At 33.4% G+C, this 23,013-nt stretch overlaps 1 protein-coding gene across 1 annotated transcript in view; it reads right to left on the reverse strand.

The window, feature by feature from the left end:
• The window catches only part of LOC148954983 (glucosamine-6-phosphate deaminase-like), a 128,962-nt gene extending 106,678 nt beyond the window's left edge, over nt 1–22,284 (reverse strand). Inside the window, exon 1 of the mRNA XM_089108009.1 lies at nt 22,161–22,284. Coding sequence (XP_088964135.1) covers nt 22,161–22,284 — 124 coding nt within the window. The remainder of the gene's footprint in view (nt 1–22,160) is intronic.
• Nucleotides 22,285–23,013: the final 729 nt, after the last annotated feature.

Raw genomic sequence — 23,013 nt, forward strand, 5'->3', positions numbered from 1 at the left:
ATCACTGGAACTGCGAATAAGTTAAGTACATTCAAGAAGTATTGTAACAAACTGTAATGAATAAATTATGTCCTGTTTGTAGTAATTGGGCCTCCACTAAGGCGTTCCGACATATTTGCAAACCATCTGTCTAGACTCTAGCCTGATATTGATGAATGACCATTGTAATAGTCCACTCCAGGAGCCATTGGTCTTGGACCAAGAGTAGCATATAATATGATGCAAGTGTTTATCCTTCCAATGTAGAAAGATACTGATTTAAAATATATAATAAACTATGTAGTGTCGATGAGTAACGATGGAGTACCACTGACACAGCCATATAAACAAAAGTAATAAAAAAAGTTGAATAATTTTCCAAGTCAAAAAAATTCCAAATCAAAAAAAAGAAAAGTGGTGCTACAAAAATATTTTTATAATAGTAAATATCACGATTAACCTATCTATTTCATTCTCATTTTGTACTTCGAAAATATTAAATGTGAATTATCTAGTTTTTAGCATATTTTATGCCATTTTAAGACAAGTAAAAAAAGTTGAAAAAATTTATATGTTAAAAAATATAAAAAAATAAAATTTTAAATTCAAAAAAAGTTTAAAAAAATTAAACTTAAAAAAAGTGTAAAAAGGAGGGTGGGGCCCACAAAGCTGGAGGACGGGGTATTGAGGCCCTCGGAGGCTGGGGTCCTTGATGGTTGGGGCTCTTGGTGGCTGGAGTCCTTGATGGATGGGGTTCTTGGCGGTTCAAATCCATAACCACCTCACTACTTGATTTCAAGGATTGTACTTGATTTCTAAGGATTGTTCTGGATTTCTATATTAAAATTCTTTTCTCGGTGCCAACGACTTTATTGATTTCAATTTTATGTATTTCCAATATCAAACAATATTTTATATTAGCTACACTCCTCATTTGGTATAGCGACCACAGCCAAGAAGTGAAGCTAGGTCAATCGACTTGTGAAAGGATGAATATATTCGGATATTTACTTAATGTGGCGTGGGAGTCACCATTCCCTCAGACTTACCTTTAGTTGATAAGCGATTCAACCCCTTACCAGTTTCATTCAGTCCAAATAACAAAAAATGTAGTCTTATTTTTATTATTTGGTTTTATCTGGATATTCTGACCACTCAGACCATTTGAATACTATGTTATACTGAGCGTAAGTAGAGGTCAATGTTGTCATTCTAATCGTACAAGACCACACACCCATTTCTGGCCAATCAGAGATGTCTCCAAGTATAATACATACAAACGGGAGTGACCTATGACCTGTACTTCCAGGAAATGTTAGCCTAGAGAATAGATTTGCATAATCACCAATGATGAAAATCTGATGGGGAATTCTAATGTATCATGAGAGGATCTAAGAAACTAAAAGGCTTTTCTACATTAGTGTGAGAAAGAAACTATGGAATTATTATTTTGACATCTTAATTGTGTAACTAGGAAATCTTAGATCATTTTCAGAAATTCAAACGAGATACAATAAGATTAAGAAAGATTGAGAGAGTTTGTATATATTTAACGCGGAAATAGTTTCATGGGAATTTAAATGTATCAGTGCATAGTTGTCGATACACAAAGGAACATCCGAAAATCACTTAACATTTTAGGGATTATTTGGGGGAAATAGATTGAAACATTTTAGGGGATTATTTAGGCGAAACCGATTAAGAAGGATTGAGAGAGATTAGGACAGATTGAGAGAGGTTAAGAGAGAGTGAGAAAGATCGAGAGAGACTGAGAGAGATGAAGAGAATGTTGGACAAATTTAGTAACTGGTTTTAGTGATTTGATGAGTTTGAGCTTATAAATAACGCCTAAAACGCTTTATTTTTCTCCTCATGTAAATTTTGGGTAATGAGATGACTTCTTTTTTGAATATTCTAGGTTATTTGATTGAAACTGTTTAATGATAACAAAAATATGGGTACTATGTTCCTCCACTAGGTCTAGTTTCGGAGAATCTTTAAGGAAGTTTGGTATAGGTGAATCCTATATTATTGAGATATCTTTAGCAAGGAAATATATGCTTTAGAGAATATAGCTCAGGGGTCTGAGGCAGCATGTTGGGCATAAGGTTGCTATTATTCTCAACTAGGTATAGTTTCGGGGTATAGTTAAGGAAGTTTGCTATAGGTGATTCCTATATTACTGAGATATCTTTAGCAAGAAATATATTTTAGAGAATACAGCCCAGAGATCTGAGGCAGTATGGTGGTTAAGACTTTGACATTTCTCTCCACTAGATTTAATTTCAGAGAGTTGTTAAGGGAGTTTGGCAAAGGTGTTAGATTTTTTTTGAATATTCTCTTTTATTTGTTTGGAATTGTTTAATACTAATAACAAATAAAATAAAGACCTTCCGAGATCTAGCTTTAAGTAGGTATCAGTAAAAATATCTTCTTTTTCTTTGAACATTCTCATTTATTTGATTGACATTGTTTAATGATAATAAAAAATATCATAATAAGCTTCCGAGATCCAGGTTTCAGGAGATTTCTTTAAAATGACTTCTTTTTGAATATTCTCGTTTATTTGATTGAAACTGTTTAATAATACTAAAAATAAGGGTACAATTTTCCTCCACTAGGTATAATTCCAGAGAGTTGTTAAGGAAGTTTGGTACTGGTGAATCCTTTATTATTGAGATATTTTTAGCGCGGAAATATATATTTTAGAGAATACGGCTCAGAGGTCTGAGGCAGCATGTTGAGCATAGGGTTGCTATTTTTCTCAACTAGGTATGGATTCAGTGAGTTGTTAAGGAAGTTTGGAATAGGTGAATCCTATATTATTGAGATATCTTTAGCAAGGAAATATAGACTTTGGAGAATACAGCCCAGAGATCTGAGGCAGTATGTTGGGCATAAGGTTGCCATTTTGTCCACTAAATATAATTTCAGAGTTGTTAAGGAAGTTTGGCATAGGTGAATCCTATATCATTTAACGAAGTTTGGCATAGATGAATCCTATATTATTGAGATATCTTTAGCGAGGAAATGTATAATTTAGAGAAAACAGCTCAGAGGTCTGAGGCAGTATTTTGGACATAAGGTGCCCTTTTTCTCCCCTGGTATAGTTTCAGAGATTTGTTAAGGAAGTTTGGCATAGGAGAATCCTATATTTTGTGATACCTTTAGCGAGGAAATATATATTTTACAGACTATAGCTCAGAGGTCTGAGGCAGTATGCTGGGCATAAGGTTGCCATTTTTCTCCTATGTCTTTCTTTTTCTTGGAACATTCTCGTTTATTTGATTGAAATTGGCGAATAATAATAATAATAAACAACAAAGTGACTTTCCGAGAACCAGGTTTCAGTAGTATTCAGTTAAATGTCTTCTTTTTTCTTTAAATATACTTGTTTATTTGATCGAAATTGTTTAATAATAATAACAAAAAATAATATAATGACCTTCCGAGATCCAGATTTCAGCACACACACAAACACACACACAAACACACACAAACACACACACACACGCACACACATATAAACACACACACACACACACCCAAACACACACACAAACACACACACAAACACACACACCCACCCACACACCCTCAAACACACACACACACACACACACACACACACACACACACACACACAGAAACACACACACACACACCCCTGCCCGTTGCAAAGGTCTGCCGCCGAGCCACCCATCGCAGCGGTCTACCCAGCAGTGACGCGGGTAGGGGACAGTCGTCGCCGTGGGTGGCTTGGTGGCGACCGCTGTGGCGGTCATTTCCGCTGTGGTGTTTGAAGGCTTGGGCTGGAAAACGTGGAGGGCCCCCGTAAAATTAATAAAATAATGTGTATTCTAAGTGACGATTTGATATCACTATAAGAGAAACGGTAGAATAATGTCATTTGAAAAGTATTGCTTAGTATTGGGACATGCTCAGACTTTGGTATTAGTTCTGTTAACCTATCTCAGTTTCTAATATATCCCTTATGATCTTGCTAACAGTATCTTTATCTCTGAAAATTAGTTTTCTTAGCTTGTCACGGCTCCATTTTGTTGATGTTTAGAAGTTCATTTTGAAAATTTTTTTATTGAAATGCAAGACATGGAATATTTTTGTAGTCATATGTCTACTGTTACTGTTACATTCTGTTGATGTTTCAAAGTTTATTTATGAATTTTTTTCTTGAATTGTAAGACTTGGAATATTTTCTAATGATTTGTCACGGTTTTCCTTGTCAATTTTACATTCTGTTGATTTTTCAAAGTTCAGTTTGGAATTTTTTCGCTGAGATGTATGACTTGGAATATTTTTCGACTGATGTGTCATGGTTGCCCTTGTCACTTTTACATTCTGTTGATATTTCAAAGTTTATTTTGGAATTTGTCACAGTTACATTCTGCTGAACTTTCAAAGATCATTTATGAATTTTTTCTTGAAACGTAAGAGTTGGAATATTTTTTTAATGATGTGTCGTGGTTTCCCTTGCTTGGTATTGGGGTATGGTCAAACTTTGATATAAGTTCTGTTAATATATTTTTGTAATGATGTGTCATGGTTTCCACTGTCAATGTTACAATTTGTTAATGTTTTAAAGTTCAATATGGAATTTTTTTCGTTGTAATGCAAGAGTTAGAATATTTTTGTAGTGATGTGTCGTGGTATTCTAGATATTGTTATTTCAACAAAAGTATTTTATGCACCACTTGTTTTATTACCCTCATTTTTAGGGTACGCTAGCAAGTCAAACGTTTAGAATGTTTACTAAAATGTCAGAGATGTAAGAAAAGGAATTTTCAGGTTCATTATACTACTATCAGGGTCCTAACATCATTAACTGTTGACTGAGTTTGAACAACTACGAAAACAAAATTACTTTTGCATAGAACATATTCAACTACACAGGTATTTCTTTGCATCAAAAGAATATTATAACATTTCACAGAATCGAGAAATGATTTAATCTCTCTGATACTTAGATTTTGATAATGGTATCCGATGTATCTGATAAATAATATTGATAATGAATTTATTCACTCTGATACCTATATTTTGTGAATGTTATCCGATGTAACCAACTAAAGGATGTTGATAAAGGATTTATTCACTCTGATACTTTGATTTTGTCAACATTATCCTATGTATCCGACAAAAGATGTTGATAAAGGATTTATTCACTGTGATAATTAGATTTTGTCAATGTTATCCTATGTATCCAACAAAGGATGTTGATAAAAAATTTATTCACTCTTAAACTTAGATTTTGTCAGTGTTATCCTATGTATCCGACAAAGGATGTTAATAAAGGATTTATTCACTCTGATAATTAGATTTTGTCATCTTTTTGTCTGTGCATCTGTATATCTGTGTGTCTTTGTGTCTTTGTGTCTTTGTGTCTGTGTATCTGTGTGTCAATTTGTCTGTGTGTCTGTGTGCCTGTGTGTCTGTATGCCTCTGTGTTTGTAGGTCTGTGTGTCTTTGTGTCGGCGTGTCTTTGTGTCGGTGTGTCTTTGCGTCTGTGTGTCTTTGTGTGTCTGAATATGTGTGTCTTTGTGTCTGTGTTTCCATGTGTCTGTATGTCTGTGTTTCTGTGTGTCTGAATGTCTGTGTGTCTTTGTGTCTGTATGTCTGTGTGTCTATATGTCTGTGTGTCTTTCTGTCTGTGTGTCTGTGTGTCTATGTGTCTGTGTGTCTGTGTGTCTGTGTGTCTGTATGTCTTTATGCCTGTGTGTTTGTATGTCTGTATCTCAATGACCCGTCCTCCAGCTTTGTGGGCCCCACCCTCCTTTTTACACTTTTTTTAAGTTTAATTTTTTTAACTTTTTTTGAACTTTAATATTTATTTTTTTATATTTTTTAACATATGAATTTTTTCAACTTTTTTTACTTGTCTTAAAGTGGCATAAAATATGCTTAAAACTAAATAGTTCATATTTAATATTTTCGAAGTACAAAATGAGAATGAAATAGATAGGTTAATCGTGATATTTACTATTAGAAAAAAATATTTTTGTAGCACCACTTTTCTTTTTTTTGATTTGGAATTTTTTTGACTTGGAAAATTATTCAACTTTTTTTTATTACTTTTGTTTATATGGCTGTGTCAGTGGTACTCCATGGTTACTCATCGACACTTCATAGTTTATTATATGTTTTAAATCAGTATCTTTGTACATTGGAAGGATAAACACTTGCATCATATTAAAAAAAAGGAAGTTGGCATTCATTTGTCCTGATACTGATTGCTATTATGCTACTCTTGGTCCAAGACCAATGGCTCCTGGAGTGGACTATTACAATGGTCATTCATCAATATCAGGCTAGAGTCTAGACAGATGGTTTGCAAATATGTGGGAACGCCTTAGTGGAGGCCTAATTACTACAAACAGGACATAATTTATTCATTACTGTATGTTACAATACGTCTTGAATGTACTTAACTTATTCGCAGTTCCAGTGATACTCTATGGCTGCGCATCGACACTACCTAATTTATTGTATATTTTCAATCAGTATTTTTTGTACTATGGAAGGATAAACACTTACATCATATTAAAAAAAGTGAAGATGAAATATTCAAAAAATATGTTTGCACATAATAAAGTCATCATCGTTGTGCTGAATGCTGACAAAGACAAATATTTGAATTTTGAAACAAGTACTAGTGGGAATCTCATTGGAAATGTTTACATGCATTGTCATGACAGTGAGAGGCTGTTTTTCTTTGGAGTACGGAAAAAATTCAACTCTTATGATGCTGGATATGCGAGAGAATCATTCAAGAGATGATAGTGCTCAAACAGAATGCCAACATAAAAATAATACTTGATGAAAAGGAGCATCTTTTTGTTAGGGCTTGTGGTAACACGTTGCCCAGTGATAAAGTCAATCGACAGCTTTCAGGTATTATGATTCAAAGGAAAGTCAAAAGAAGAGAGACATACTGCTGCACTAATGTCATACACCATATATTGTCTACATAGCAGAACTTTTACCTGTGTAAAAATAATGTTGTAATAGAAATTGAAATCGAAAGCACAATAAAAAGAGTATTGGCATACAATATAACAACGCTGTACATTGATTAGTTAATGAAAAAAAGTGTATGTGAACTCTATTACTACAGTTAATCGTATACCAACAGACATAGTCAATAAACCATGGAAAATCAATGTAAACCATCAATCTGGAGTTTTTACTCCAGAGTAAAAATTGTTTATAACTCAAAATCAATTAATGCTAATTCTACTGGTGACGAACAGAGAACATGATGAATTACTTTATGGAGCAGATTCAAAATGTCCAAAGTTGTTCAATGATATTAATAATGTATGTAATATATTTTTATATTAATATTCTACATTTCGTTATTTCAATAAATATATTTTATGCATTACTTTGTTATGGGTATAATATTTTTAATTGATGACAGGGTATCAAAATATTAATAGAAAAGCACTTATGCAAAGGGCAGACTTTGCTAAAAGGTAAATTCCGAATGTCTTATACGCTGACTGAGCTTCAAAAATCTAATAAAGTCACTTTTGACTACAATAAACTCAATAAGTTGATAAATTCCGAGTGTTTTACTTAATAGCTGAACACCAAAAAAAGGAGTGAAAGGCTTAACTCTATTGAATATAAAGTTTGAGCAAATGAATTAAAATTGACACGGTTTATTCCTTGTATTTTCCTAATGAGTAAAAGGCTTAACCCGGATGATTATAAAGTTTGAACAAATGAATTAAATTTGACACGGTTTATTCCTTGAATTTTAATAAGGAATAAAAGGTTTAACTCTGTGCAATACAAATGTTGAAAAGATAAATTAAAGATGACATGGTTTTTTCCTTGAATTTTCTTATGGACCAAAAGATTTAACTCTGTTGATCACCAAGTTTGAAAAGATCATCATATTTGACACGGTTTTCATTAAATTTTCCTAAGAACTAAAAAGTATAACTCTATGGATTATAAAGTTTGAACAGATAAATTAAATTTGACACAATTTATTAATTGAATTACCGTAGATCTAATTGGTGTAACTCTGTTGAGTATAAAGTTTGAACAGATGAATTAAATTTCAGACGGTTTATTCCTTGAATTTTCCCAGGAATTAATAGCTTTAAATGAAAATTTTAAAGCTCTTGATTACAAATTTTGAATAGATGTATTAAATTTGGAGTGATGTTTTCCTTGAATTTTTCTAAAAACTAAAAGGTTTAACTCTATTCAATATAAAGTTTGAAAAGATGAATTAAGGTTGACAAGGTTTATTTCTTGTATTTTCCTAATGAGTAAAAGACATAACTCGGTTGATCATAAAATTAAAACGGACGAATTAAATTTGACAAAATCTTATTCCTTTGAGTTTTCCTAAGGACTAAAAGGCTTAACTTTGTTGAATATAAAATTTGAAGTGAAGAATTAAATTTGACATGGTAAATTCAGTGAATTTTACCAAGAATATGCAGCTTTAAATTTGTTGAGTATAAAGTTTGAACAGATGAATTAAATTTCAAATGGTTTATTCCTGGAATTTTCCAAGGGACTAAAGGTTTCACTCCATTTATTATAAGGTCCAAAGAGATAAATTAAATTAGAAGCGATTTATTGATTGCATTTTTCTTAGATTTAAAAGCTTTAACTCTGTCGAGTATAAGGTTTGAACTGATTAAATAAATTTGACACGGTTTATTCATTGAATTTTCCTAAGAATTAAAAGTTTTATTCTGTTGAAAATAAAGTTTGAACTGATGAATTTAATTTGACTTGGTGTATTCCTTGATATTTCCTAAGGACTAAAAAGTTTAACTATGTTGAATATGAAGTAAAACAGAAACCCATGCTACCCGCAGTCAACCTTTCGTGCACCGGCTGCCTGCTGTAAACTTTTTTCTTATTATCTAGGTTAAATTATGTGAACTGTTTTTAAGCTAGGTTCGTTTGGATTCAGTAAGCGTGCCCAAACGCTAAATTTTGCAATCAAGAGATTTACAGCTATTATTTCTTGGGAAAATTTAAGGAATAAAAAGTCTTAAATTTAATTCATTTGTTCAAACTTTATACTCAACAAAGTTAATCCTTTTAGATCTACGGAAAATTCAATTAATAAATTGTGTCAAATTTGAATCATCTTTTCAAACTTTATAATCAATAGAGTTAAACTCTCTAGTTCTTAAGAAAATTCAATGAAAATCGTGTTTAATTTGATTCATCTTTTCAAACTTTACGATCAACAGAGTTAAACCTTTTAGTCCTTAAGAAAATTCAAGGAATAAACCATGTCAACTGTAATTCATCTTTTCAAACTTTATATTCAACCCAGTCAAACCTTTTAATCCTAATGAAAACTCAAGGAATAAACCACATCAGATTTAATTCTTTTGTTCAAACCTCAAGTTCAGTAGAGTTAATATTTTTAGTTCCTAGGAAAATTCAAGGAATAAGACAGGTCAAATGTAATTCATATGTTCAAATTTTATTCTCTACAGGGTTAAACTTTTTAGTTCTTTGGAAAATCAATAAAAACCGTGTCAAACTTGATTCCTCTTTTCAAAATTTGTACTCACCAGAGCTAAGCGTTTTAGATTTTATGGCAACTTAAGGAACAAACCATATCAAGTTTATTTCATCTGTTCATTTTTGGGGAAATTCACTGAATAAACAAAATCAAATTTAATTCATCAGTTCAAGCTATAAACTCAACAGAATTAAACCTTTTAGTCCATAAGAAAATTTAAAGGTTGAACCATGTCAAATTTATTTCATCCGTTTAACTTTATAATCATCCGAGTTAAGCCTTTTACTCATTAAAAATATACAAGGAAAAAGCCTTGTCAAATTTTAATTCATCTGCTCAAATTTTGTAATCATCATATTTAATCCTATCTATTTTTGGAATAATCCACTGAATATACCATGCTAAGTTAATTTTACCAGTTCAAACTTTATAAACAACAAAGTTAAAACTTTCATACCATAAGAAAATTCAAGGAATAAACCGCATCAAATTTCATTCATCCGTTCAACTTTATAATAATCCGAGTTGAGCCTTTTACTCAATAAAAATATACAAGGAATAAACCGTTTTAAATTTAATTCGTCTGTTCAAACTTTATCTTCAATAGAGTTATACCTTTTAGTCCTTTTTTTCAGCCACCAAGTGAAACACTCGGAATTTATCAGGTTTCTGAGTTTTTTGTTGTCAAAAGTGCTTTTATCACATTTTTTTATGCTCAGTCAATAACTAAGACATTTGGAATTTACCTAGTAGCAGAGTTTGTTCTATGCAAAGGTGCTTTTCTAATAATATTTTGATACCCTCTCATCAATTAAAAATATTTTAAACATAACAAAAGAATGTTTAAAATATTTTTATTGAAATAAAAATATGTAGAATATGAACTTAAAAATATGTTACTTACAATAATAAAAATTACTAGTGTCATTGTGCAGCTTTTAAGAATAAGGATCTGCTCCATAAAATATTTCATTATGTTCTCTCTTGATAGTGTAGCTTTTCTCTTCTCTTAGTTCGTAATCGGTAGAGTCCTCATTAGTTCATTTTGAGTCATACACAATTTTCAATGGGGTTTCAGCTACAGATACAATATGCGTTTTTATATTGTTCTTTTATGGTTCATTGACTATATCTGTTGGTATACGATCAAAGGTAGCAATAGCGTTCACATGCGCTTTGTTTTTCATTAATTCGTCATTATGCTCCGTTGTTATATTGTATGCCATTGCTCTTCTTATTCTAATTTTGAATTCACTGTCTATTACCACATTATTTTTACACAGGTAATAGTTCTGGCATGTAAACTTTCTTAGTACTTTAGTACTTCAATAGTACTTTCAATTTATTCAATTCAATTCAATTTATTAAATACTACGATAAATACATAAATACACTTAAGCGCTAGAGGTCCCAAGAAGCATAGCTTGTAGAGGACCTCCTATCAATCACAAAATCCAAACAAAACAAATCAGGGAAGGAAAAAAAATACAATAATATTTCAAAAATATAAACACAATGCGAGAAAAATCAACCAAAAAACAAGAACAAACGACTGCTACACAATAACCTTTGACTTTTATCCAAACTGAAAATGTCCTGTAATTTATTAAAATTCCAAGCCATTAATAATATTACTAAACAACGGGGTTCGAAGCTCGTTGAACATAATAAGAGAGGAGAAAAGAAAAAAACTATATAAAGTAAAGCGGAAAAAATAGATAAAGCAAAATGAATAAATAAATAAAGAAAAAAAATTACTTCAAGCCTTAGAGAATATTTTTCTGCAAAGGGACGAAGAGTTTTTGAAAAGAGAAAGTTCACTGGGAATAGAGTTCCAAAGAGCAATTGCTCTATAAATTGGTGACCTCTGAGCTGCTGAGGATACCCAAGAAATGGTTTATGACATTAGTGCAGCAGTATGTCTTTCTTCTTTTGACCTTCCGTTGAAAGCTATTACCCAACAGCTGTCGATAGGGTTTACCACTTGGTAACGTGTTACCACAGGCACTAACACGAAAATGCACCTATTCATCAGCTATAACTTTTATGTTGGCATTCTTTTTGAGCACTATCATCTCTCGAAATGATACTCTCGCATATCCACCATCATAAGAGTTGATTTTTTTCAGTACTCCAAAGAAATTTAATCTCTCACTATCATGACAATGCATGCATATATTTTTAATGAGATCCCTACTAGTACTTGTTTCATAATTCAAATATCTTTCTTAGTCAGCATTCAGTGCAACGATGAATTTATCATGTACACATACTTTTTTCGAATGTTTCATCTTCATTTTTTTTATTATGATGCAAGTGTTTATCCTTCCATTGTACAAAAAAATACCGATTGAAAATATACAATAAACTAGGAAGTGTCGATAAGCATCCGTAGAGTACCACTGGGACAGCGAATAAATTAAGTCTATTCAGGACTTATTATAGCCTATAGCAAATAATAAATTATGTCATGGTTGTAGTAATTAGGCCTCCACTAAGGCGTTCCCACATCTTTGCAAACCAGTTTGCAAGACCATAGCCTGACATTGATGAATGACCTTTGTAATAGTCCATTCCATGAGACCTTGGTCTTGGACCAAGAGCAGCAACATAACAATCAATATTAGGAAAAACGAATGTTATCTTTATTATTTTTAATATGATGCAAGTGTTTATCCTTCCAATGTACAAAAATACTCATTTAAAATATATAACAAACTATGTAGTGTCGTTGAGTAGCCATAGAGTACCACTGATATAGCCGCATAAATAAAAATAGAGTTGAATAATTTTCCAGGTCCAAAAAATTCCAAGTAAAATAAAGTGTTGCTACAAATATAATTTTTCGAATAGTAAAAGTAACGAGTAGCACATCTACATTATTCACATTTTGTATTTCGAAAATATAAAATGTGATTTTTTTTGGTTTTAAGCATATTTCATGTCTTTTAAGACATTTAAAAAAAGTTGACATAGAATTTATATGTTGAAAAGTAATATAAAAATTAAAAATAAAAATTTAAAAAAAAGTTAAAAAGAATTAAACTTAAAAAAGTGTAAAAAAGGGGGGGTAGGGGCCCAAAGAGTTGAAGGAGTGGGTATTCGGGCCCTTGAAAGTTGGAGTTCTTGGTGGCTGGGGTCCTTGGTGACTGCGGCCCTTGATGGTTGGGGTCTTTGGTGGTTAAATTCCATAGCCACATCACTACTTGATTTCTTAGGTTTGTACTGTATTTCTATGGATTGTTCTGGTATATTAAAATTCTTTTCTCGGTGCCTACGACTTTATTATTTTCAACTTTTGCATACTCCAATACCAAACAATATTTTATATTAGCTGCATTCCTCATTTGGTACTTGTGTGTTATAGCGACCAAAGCCAAGAAGTGAAGATAGGTCAATCGACTTGTGAAAGGATGAAAAAATTTTAATCAAATTCTAACATTTATTTAATGTGGCGTGGTCACCATTCCCTCAGACTTACCTTTAGTTGATAAGCGATTAAAATTTCAACCCTTTACCAGTTTTATTCAATCCGAATAACAAAAATAAATGTATTCTTATTATTATCATTTGGTTTTACCTGGATATCATTAGTTAAGATTATTAGGACCATTTGAATGCGATATTATACTGAGCGCACATCATAATTTATGCTATACTGGTCAAAAACCATAACTGGGTGTTCAAACCTCAGTGTGAATAAAATTCCAATAATTCAGAATAAAGATAAAACTCAAAGGCAATGCGGCTCTTTTGGAGAATGTCATGATCCTTTGAAAATAAACAGTATCTTACCTAATATTATATAAAAATTAATCTAATAAAGATATGCAATAGCAATCAGGAGTATAGAAGGGATTCATAGAAGGGATTTAAGATAAAACCTAAAATCAAAGTATCTTTTTGAGAGTAAAAATATTTGGTAATTACTAAATTTATCCCACTTGACACTTCAAAAGCACACATTACTAGTTCAAACCAACAGGTGCTTGAAGCAAGACGCTTTGAAACATAAGGGAGTATCAAATTGATTTTTGTGGATAAATTGAGCCGTGATCTTGCTTTGAAGTCCCGCTTGAAAGTAGAGTATAAAGTACTGCGATTCTTTGAATTTTAGGCTATCCCGAGGAGGTGCTTCACATGTCTGCGTTTCGAACATCTGGCTAAGGACTGCACCGGTGCTCAGAAGTGCGCTAGGTGTGCTGATCCTCACGAGTCTACTAAAACCAACCTTTGTAGTTCCTTGCAAATTAGGCGTGCTCTCTCCACCTGGAAAATTGAATCATTCCACTTTTAGCCTTTCGTGTCCTGTAGTGAGAAAACCTATCGCTGACGCCAATACCACTTCCACCAGATGACGAGCGAAATTTTTATCTTTTTCTCAAAATACTTTTGGCAATAAAATTGTGAAGCTGGAATATCTAGAGATCTGGTGTGATGAGTATGACATAACATGTGTTAAGAACATTTGCTTACTGCAGAAAACTTTGGTGTTCATGATTGTTTCCAAACAAATCTGTGTTAACTCACGAGGCCCTCCGTCGGAGTGGCTCGGGGAGACCCAGTGGTGGAACCGTTATATTTTATGATAAGAGCCTACTTCTAAGGATATTGGGATCAAGGGAATTCTACATAGCTTCCCAACTCGAAGGTCCCAGCATGTTCACCATTACTAATGTTTATTTTCCTACCAGGTATAACTCTATCCAAAGCGAAAAATGTTTGGCAGAGGCATAAAGTCGCCTTCGTAGACTTTTTTTTTGTTTCTAATGCTCGTTACGTAATCTGAGGAGATTTCCAATGCAACCTAACTAAGAATTAAAAACTTTCTTATATCATGCACTCATATCTGAAAAATAATGCACTTGTTTGTAGAAAAAGTGATGTATTTTACATAAGCACATAACTCAGGTAGCACTTCCAATATAGATCAAGTTGTCTCCAACTTTACTCTTGCTTCGAATGTTGCAGTGGATTTTGAGCACACATTCAGTGATCATCTCAACTTGTCATTTAAAATTAGTTATTTGCATAATACTAGGACAAATTCCTCACAGTATTACTATAAGGCAGAGTGGGAAAAGGTTGATAAGATTCTCTATCCTGATAGACTAGATCAGATACTAGTGAAAATTAAAGTGCCGTTCCAGCTTTTACTTCTTGGTGTAAGGGATAGCATTAGTCTTGATATATATACTTCTGAAATTGTTCATGCTATGAAGTTCAAGGAGGCTGCCTCCGTCTCGGTAGCTAAAGTGAATAGAGGTACCCGTAAGTTCGGTTACAGTCACGATCCTAGCTTAAATGCAGCTAAAAGACGTTCAAAAAGGTGGTATCGTTTTGGTGTGATTGTGATAAGCCAAGATCTGGTCTTCTGCTCCAGTTTTAGAAAGACAAAAGAGGAATATACCGATTGTGTCATTTAAAAACACTTAAAGCTAGGGAAGCCGAGTGTACCTCCGCTGAGGCTCTTAAAACTCCATACTTGATGTGGAAAAAGTAAAGAAATTTTCAGAGCGGTCGTAGTATAGTGAGTGTTGGTATTCCTGAATAGCAATGGTTTTGCCCATTTTCTGCTGTGTTTGGCTCCCGTGATTCGAATTTAGAAACTGGAAGTGATGCCTTATTTTAAAGTAGGCTTGGCCCTGTACTGTATAAACATAACATGTTTCTTTTTTCTAAAAGTGCCGTTGTGCGTGTAATCTGGCTTTTGAGGCGTCGTAAAGCTCCCGGTTTAATTGGTATCACACCCCACCACCTTCAAAACGCAAGTGCACTATTGATCGAGTATCTGACACTTTTATTTCAAAAGTGCATTGAAACAGGTCAAGTACCTAACTCATTTGGTTTTCGTGCAATAACGAATATTTAAAAAAAGGAAAAATGTTAATTTGTGTTGTAGTTGCCGCCCTTTAACTGTTTTGTAGTGTTTTAAGCAGGGTTCTAGAAAGTCTTATTCTGCCTGAAATGATACATAAATTCGTGCTAGATTATAGACAATTTGGTTTTTGTAAGCATCTGAATTGTGCGTTTGCTAATTGCCTACTGAAGCGTATCCGTAGTAATGCTGAGAATAAGGGAAATTCTGTATATTTAAGTAGTATGGATATACAAGCAGCATTTGATTCTGTAGTCCATCAAAAAGTATTTTTGACTTTGCTCGATTTTGAAGTTACGTCCCATATTGTTGTGTTGCTTTCATATTGGTATAGCCATAGTTACAATAGGGTTAAACTTGAAAAAGGTCTTTAACTGGGGCTATTCGTCTTATCACTCAGGCAAAGCTCAATTTTAAGTCTACCATGTTTGACATTCTTACGACCACTATAATCGACCACTATATAACTTCGACCACTATATAACTAGGACAATCAATGGTGGAATTTATAGCGACCTTTGTCACTTTAGGTTGATATGCTATGTAAATGATGTCCTGCTTATCAGTTCAAGTCTTTCTACTTTACAGGCAAACCTTGATTCTTTGATTTGTGGTTAGAAGCTCCTAGGACTTGGTGTTAATGCTGCTAAGACCGAATTTCTTGCTTATAATGCCCTAGGTAAAGCTATATCTTCTTTATATGCTATTCTAGCAGGTAAATCTGTTATAGAGTCTTCTTCACTGAAATACATTGGCCTCGTTTATGATCAAAATTAGCAGTCGTATTCTTACCACTGTACATGTCTTATAAGGCTTCCACGCCAGCTATGCCAAACTTACTGCACTGAAGTATAGTAATAGTCAGCATGTACTTCCTAAATTATATAGTACCCTAGCTCTGCCTCAAGTGCAGTATATTTCGCCACTTCGGGATTCCCTGTCTAAAACTGAGCAGTTAAAGGTTCAATCGGGGTTTTGTCGCTATATGAAGTTTCTATTAAGATTCCCACTGTGTTACAGGATTCGTTTTATTTTGCAAAGATATTGTGTTCGTGAACCTTTAGATGTAGTGCATTCAATAGAGTGCGATGCGCTTCAGAGAAGTTTAAACCGTTTACTTATTGTTCTGCCATTTAACATTATTAACCAGTGCTCTTTGGATTAATTTTACATTATGCATTTTCCATGTTTCGAAGTAGATTTTTCATTGTTTTTCTTTACTCCGCTTCTTTGTTGTATGTTTTAAGCGGGCAAAAATAAACTTATCTCACCTTATCTTATTTCATTTTCAAGAAGGTTCAACTAATTTGGATGGGGTAAAAAATAGCTACTTTGTAATAAAAAAAAGCTTTCTATTGCATAACCAAACATTATATAAACTGTGGGGACATCTGAAGATGTTTCACCAGCCAAAGGTTGTTCTGAAATAACAAAAACTACATTTTCAAATCTAATTTTCGAAAAATTTCTTCGGGAGATGTGTCTGGATAAAGCACTTCTAGACCTAGAGCTTCTCTGTGCAATTATGACCAACTCATTTGGGCAGATGGATTAAATTTTTTAATTATTTCTTTGGGAGATGTCTCTTGGATAAAACTCCCTTCTAGAGCCTCTGTGCGTAGTTATACGGATATTCATAATTGTTTCACTAATTGGGAGAAGGTCACAAGGGTACCAATGGAGGGGGAGAAGCAGGCAGGTGTTTCAGTAGAGAAGTAATTGTCTTCCTTAGAACTTTTCCTTCTCCTCCTCCTAGGCAAAATGTAGCTTTTTAAGAATTTTCATTGAATGAATACTTTTTTTAGGGGGAATTCATTGAGCAAATATAAAAAACAGCCAAAATATACCCTTGGACTTAAAAAAATATATATTTTACCATTACTCTAGTTTTTTGTGAATTAAAGCATCTGGAAGGTCGGGGCATCAATGTATAATCTAATCCAAGCAAAGGAAGATTAAAGATAAGCTTCAGAAGTAACAATAAAAAATGTTTTTGTTTGTTTGAATTGGGTTTTAAAATATGGTTGCAGGCTTTACGTTCCAAAAGAGTGAAAAGGAAATATGATGGTTTTGAATTATTGAGTAGAGACTTAAGAGTTTTTTTTCTAGATCAAAGATAATTTTTTAATTATTTTTATTTACTAATACAATGACAATTTTCTGTTAGCTTGTTATTCAGTTTTCTGTTGATAATTTTCTGTTAGCTCCGTGAAAAAAATACCAATATTTAGCTAACAAAAGTTGCAAGTGGAAAGTAAAAAAAAAGCCTAGAAAAAAATCCAGTATAACCTAGTAGGGTAGTCTATCTCTGAAGATATTTGTAGTAAATCACAAAAGAATTTACTAACTGTAGCCTTCATGGACTCTCTGCCAGACTTTAAAGTGAATATTGCGCTTCAAAATTTCCAAAAATTTCTCTAAAAACGATCCCAATTGTTCAAATTCACAAGGAATAACTCTATTAACTAAAATTTTTGTTAATTCGCAAATACAGAATTGTTAGTAAAATTGTTATATAACAGTTTTTGTTAGGCGGAAAACTAGGTTCTGATAAAACTTGACAAATTTTGCAAAGCGGAAGTAACTGAGCAGCATCACTATGCAAATTCCGCACAGGAAACTTTTTTGTAACTCTCCCTTGAAATTATCTTGAAAAATTGAGAATTACTTGAAAATCGGTCCAAAAATAATACTAATAACGTATTGTATCTGTGTTGTACACTCAATGATACATCTTTAAAAGAGGAAGCTTATTATTTAAACAAATTTTACAACTTTGATCTAAATCAGGAGTGAATCAAATAATCATCTGCAGTAATACATCTTTTCATTGAACTCAATTGGATGTCTAGCAATTGAAGAAAGTCGTGTTTTTTTTTCTGTAGTTTCAGGGAAAACCTCTGCCAAAGACTAAACAGTCAAAATGGTAATACACGAAAAGGTGCAATACACGAATTGAAGCTCCAATCGTATTTTTTTCAAGCATTACAATTATTTTATACTTATTAAAATATTTCCCGAAAAAACGACAAGTTAGATTAATCTTTCAAAAGAGCTAAGCTTAAACCTACTTTTAATATCCTCTCGAGTATACCACAACAAGAGAAGAAATACTTTGATAAAAGGTGAGGTAATAATCTTGATTTAAGAATTTTAAGGTTGAACGCGATGAAAAAGTGTCTTATAACTGTTAAAAAATCTACTTATTACAATTAAACGGCCCATGTGTTTCAGGAGTCTTTCTTAAACAATTGGGGCAAAAAGTCAAACATTATATTAAAGAGCGAGGTATTGAGGAGGGAGAAACCCCCTTCATATATAGAACAGGTTCCGTTCATTTTAAGTTTTAATGTTGTTCCTTACTTTCAGTTGAAAAAACTTGTTTTTATTATATTTCTGATCGTTTATCAAATAGTTTCGAGAAACCCTGCTTCCCTCAATGGAAAACTCCCTCCCTTCACAGAAAATTTCTCAAAGTAAAGTTCCTACAATTTAAAATACCTGCACTTCTCAGGAAAATCCCCCCCGAATAGTTCCATCCTCGCTGAAAATCCCTCAGGGAAATTTCTTGCCTTTGATTCTGCTTGAAAAATTGTCCTTAGCATACTTTCATTTGAAAAAGACTTTAATTTCTAATCGTTTTTCAAATCATGTTGGAAATCTCCTCTCTAGCAATTCTTCCCAAAAATCCCCCAATTCCCCACGAAAACTCTATCAGCCCTATGGAAAACCCCTCCATATAAATCCCAACCCCGCTGAAAATTTTCCCTGGAACATCTCGACATGTTAAATTTAGTCGGCAAAGACAAAGTAAGGCAAATAAAAAGAATTTGTTAGAGAAATTTTGGCAAATTCCCTCCGTGTAAAATTTCCTCTGGAAATCTTATACGCGGGCACTTCCCTCCCAAGAGAAAAGTTTCACCGTTGTAACTGTCCCAAGCAGAATATTCCCACTCCTTACCCCCCCCCCCCAAAAAAAAAAATTCTTTGTACTTCCCAACAACAAACACTGCACGTAAATAATGGGTAAATTTCGTAACTAACAGCCATTTCCCCGGGGGCTGTGGGGGATTTATGTTATCCCCAAAGGCATAGTTATTGATCCTTTCAACTAGACTGAACAAAATGGGTAGCTTAAAATTTCGATTGAACAACTTCTGGGAAACAGGCGTCTGAGAAGGGGGCTAGCTACCACGAACTATTGGATTACCTGAAATCTACGGAACAGTTTTTTAATAAAAAAAAAACAAGTTTTTTAAACTGAAAGTAAGGAGCAACATTAAAACTTACAACGAACAGAAATTATTCCGTATATGAAAGGGGCTGTCCCCTCCTCAACGCCTCGCTCTATACGCTAAAGTTTGACTTTCTCGTAACTCTATTTTTGTTAAACAATAAAAAACTTTAGCGTAAAGAGCGAGGCGTTGAGGAGAGGACAGACCCTTTCATATACGGAATAATTTCTGTTCGTTTTAAGTTTTAATGTCGCTCCTTACTTTCAGTTTTAAAAACTTATTTTTTTATTTAATTTATGATCGTTTTTTAGTTAATGCAGCTTTTATTTTGGCTCACCGTCATTGAATTAGCAGACAAAATTTGCATAAAAATTTTACTCTTCTTTTGCTAAACGGTTGTCTCTAAATTTTGTTCTGACATAATTTACAAATTAAATTACGAAACTAACTTCTATATTCGTATATTTTTCTTCTGGCAAAAAATACAAAGTTGCAGATTTTTGCAAATAAGAGCTTGAAACCTATGTAATAGGGTTTTCTGATACGCTGAATCTGACGGTGTGATTTTCATTAAAATTCTTTCACTTGTAGGGGATGTTTCCCCCCTCTTTAAAAAATCAGGTAAATTTTCTCAGGCTCGTAGCCTTTGATGAGTAATACTAAACTTAACAATTTATATATTTAGAACCAGTATTATAAGCCCATTCTTTTGATACATTTATTGACATCAAAATTCCGTTTTTAAAAGTTTCGATTACTGTTGAGCCGTATCGCTTTTTTTTTCTTATTGTTTTTTTTTATTACGTATATGAGGGGGTTCTCCTCTTAGTCAATACCACGCTCTTTACGTCAAAAGTCAAAAATTTGTTTAATTCACAAGATCCTTAATCAAACAGGCTTTTTAAATATGGTAGATATCTCTTCTGAAACCACTAAAAAAAACTGTTCTGTAAAGAGCGAAGTATTGAATTGAGGGCGCGCCCCCTCATAAACTTAATAAATTTTGTTCATTTTAAGTTCTAATGTTGCCTCTTACTTTCAGCTGAAAAAACTTGTTTTTTTTAAATTGAATTTCTGGTCGTTTTTTAAATAATGCTTGGAAATCCGGCACCCCCTTCATAGAAATGTCCCTTACCCCAATGAAAAATCCTCCACGGAAATATTCTCCCGAGTACCCCCCTCCTCCAGCCCCCCCCCCCCCACAAGAACAAAAAACCTTCCCGTAAATGTCTGTATACTTCCCAAGAACCAATACAATATGTAAGCAATGGGCAAAGTTCATAACTTGCAGCCCTTCCCCTGGGAACTGTGGGGGATTAAATCATTCTAAAAGGCATATTTATTAGATTTTCGACTATGTTGAACAAAATGGCTATCTCAAAATGGCAAATTTTAATTGATTGACTTTGGGAAAAAAATGAGCGTGGGAGGGGGCCTAGTTGCCCTCCATTTTTTTGGTCACTTAAAAAGGGCACTAGAACTTTAGATTTTCGTTCCAATGAGCCCTCCTATGATATTCTAGGACCACTGGGTCAATATGATTACCCCTGGGGGAAAAAAAAATAAACACGCATCTGTGATCTTTCTTCTGGCAAAAAATGGAAAATTCCACATTTTTGTAGATAGGAGCTTGAAACCTCTACAGTAGGGTTCTCTGATACGCTGAATATGATGGTGTGATTTTCATTAAGGTTCTATATTTTTTAGGGGGTCTTTTCCCCTTTTTTCGAAAATATGCCAAATTTTCTCAGGCGCGTAACTTTTGATGGGCAATATTAAACTTGATGAAACTTATATATTTGAAATCATAATTGAAATCTGATTCTTTTGATGTATGTATTGGTATCAAAATTCCATTTTTTAGACTTTCGGCTACCATTGAACCGGGTCTCTCCTTACTTACAGTTCGTTACCACGAACTGTTTGATTATGAGTTTGGACGCATTTGTAGTATCACAAGGAAAATCCTTTCTTATATGAGGTTATTATCTTTGTTTGAAACATTAAAAGCAATCTTACCAAATTCTAACCTGAAACTTACCGTACAACTGATGCATATTATTAACTGGATTCTAACTACGAACGAGTATTAAAAAGTTAAGCATTGATAATATAAGTCTCTAGCTGCTGCAAGGACGTAGGCAGGGAGGGGGATTGAAATTTTAAATTTTCCCCAATTTCTAGGCACGTCTTTTTCAAATCATATAGTAAAACTAGTTTTTTGATTATTGAACCCTCTTCGAAAACATTTCTGCATTAACGCTTGCAACTTTAAAAAGTGGACTTACAGAGTTGTATAAAACTCTTTGCTTTGGACTTTTTTTTCATCAAATTTTGGCCGAAGAACTAATGATAAAAAATAAACTAAGTGATGGCGATTTTGTAATTTTATGGATTGAATTTTTAAAAAATGGTAATTTAGGCACAATTTGTTGCAGACATTTAATAAAATATATACTTCTTAATTGATGAAGGGTCTAAACAGTTTTTCCGTAGTTGGAACCCTCCCCGACCAAAATGAATCAAGGTTGCACAATACCTGTTGGTAGTCCTAGAACGAAAGGGTTCTCCTTAGTTGGATTTTTTTCTTTTATCCTATCTAAGACAATTTCAGCAGCATACTCCCCCACTTTTTCCTCTGATTCAAGTATGATAAGTCGCATGATTTCTTTTCTTAATATCACAACTTGCACTGAGGATTCCCAACCTGGAAGAGACTGGAACAGGAAGACCCCCTCACATGCTACAGCTCTTGTTAAAATTGACATGTGGATATTGTTAGAAAAGTGAGACCAATTCCACTGGTTTAAAGGGTAAGACGAATCATAAACTCGTTCAAAGATTAAAACACATAGAAAATACATAGAAAAGGAAGAAAAAGTGAACGCTAACAGTTCCAAATCCTTGGAACAAGACGTTATACGTCCTCAGCAACGAGCTTGTATTTAAAAGAAACGACGACCAAGAATCGCTCACCGACCAAAATTCATTCAAACTGTCATATTTCGCTTTTGATTCAATCCTATGGCCTGTGAAGTATTTTTACGAGTGAACCTATATGGCCGATTCAGTAATGTAGGCCTACGCAAGGAGGGGGGAGGGGCCTAGAGACCCCTAAAATCCTAGATTTTTTCGAATTTCTGGTTGCTTCTTAAATGTAATTTGTGCTCAAACACTTGAAATACAATTAAAAAAATTTTTTATTGTTACCCCCCCCCCAAAAAAAAAGAAAAAAATAGTGCGTAAGAGCCTGCACGGATGTTTTTTGTTATATATGCTTTTATTTAATTATTTTTGTTCCGCTTTGTGTTTTTATTGCATAAGATATTTATGTTCCGGTGATTTCCCCCGCAGAAAATTCCCCCACCCCCGGAGATTTCCCCCGGTTATTT

This window comes from Artemia sp. Qi Xiang Cuo, chromosome 2 (genome assembly GCF_049724085.1).
Source record: "Artemia sp. Qi Xiang Cuo chromosome 2, ASM4972408v1, whole genome shotgun sequence".
NCBI lineage: Eukaryota > Metazoa > Arthropoda > Branchiopoda > Anostraca > Artemiidae > Artemia > Artemia sp. Qi Xiang Cuo.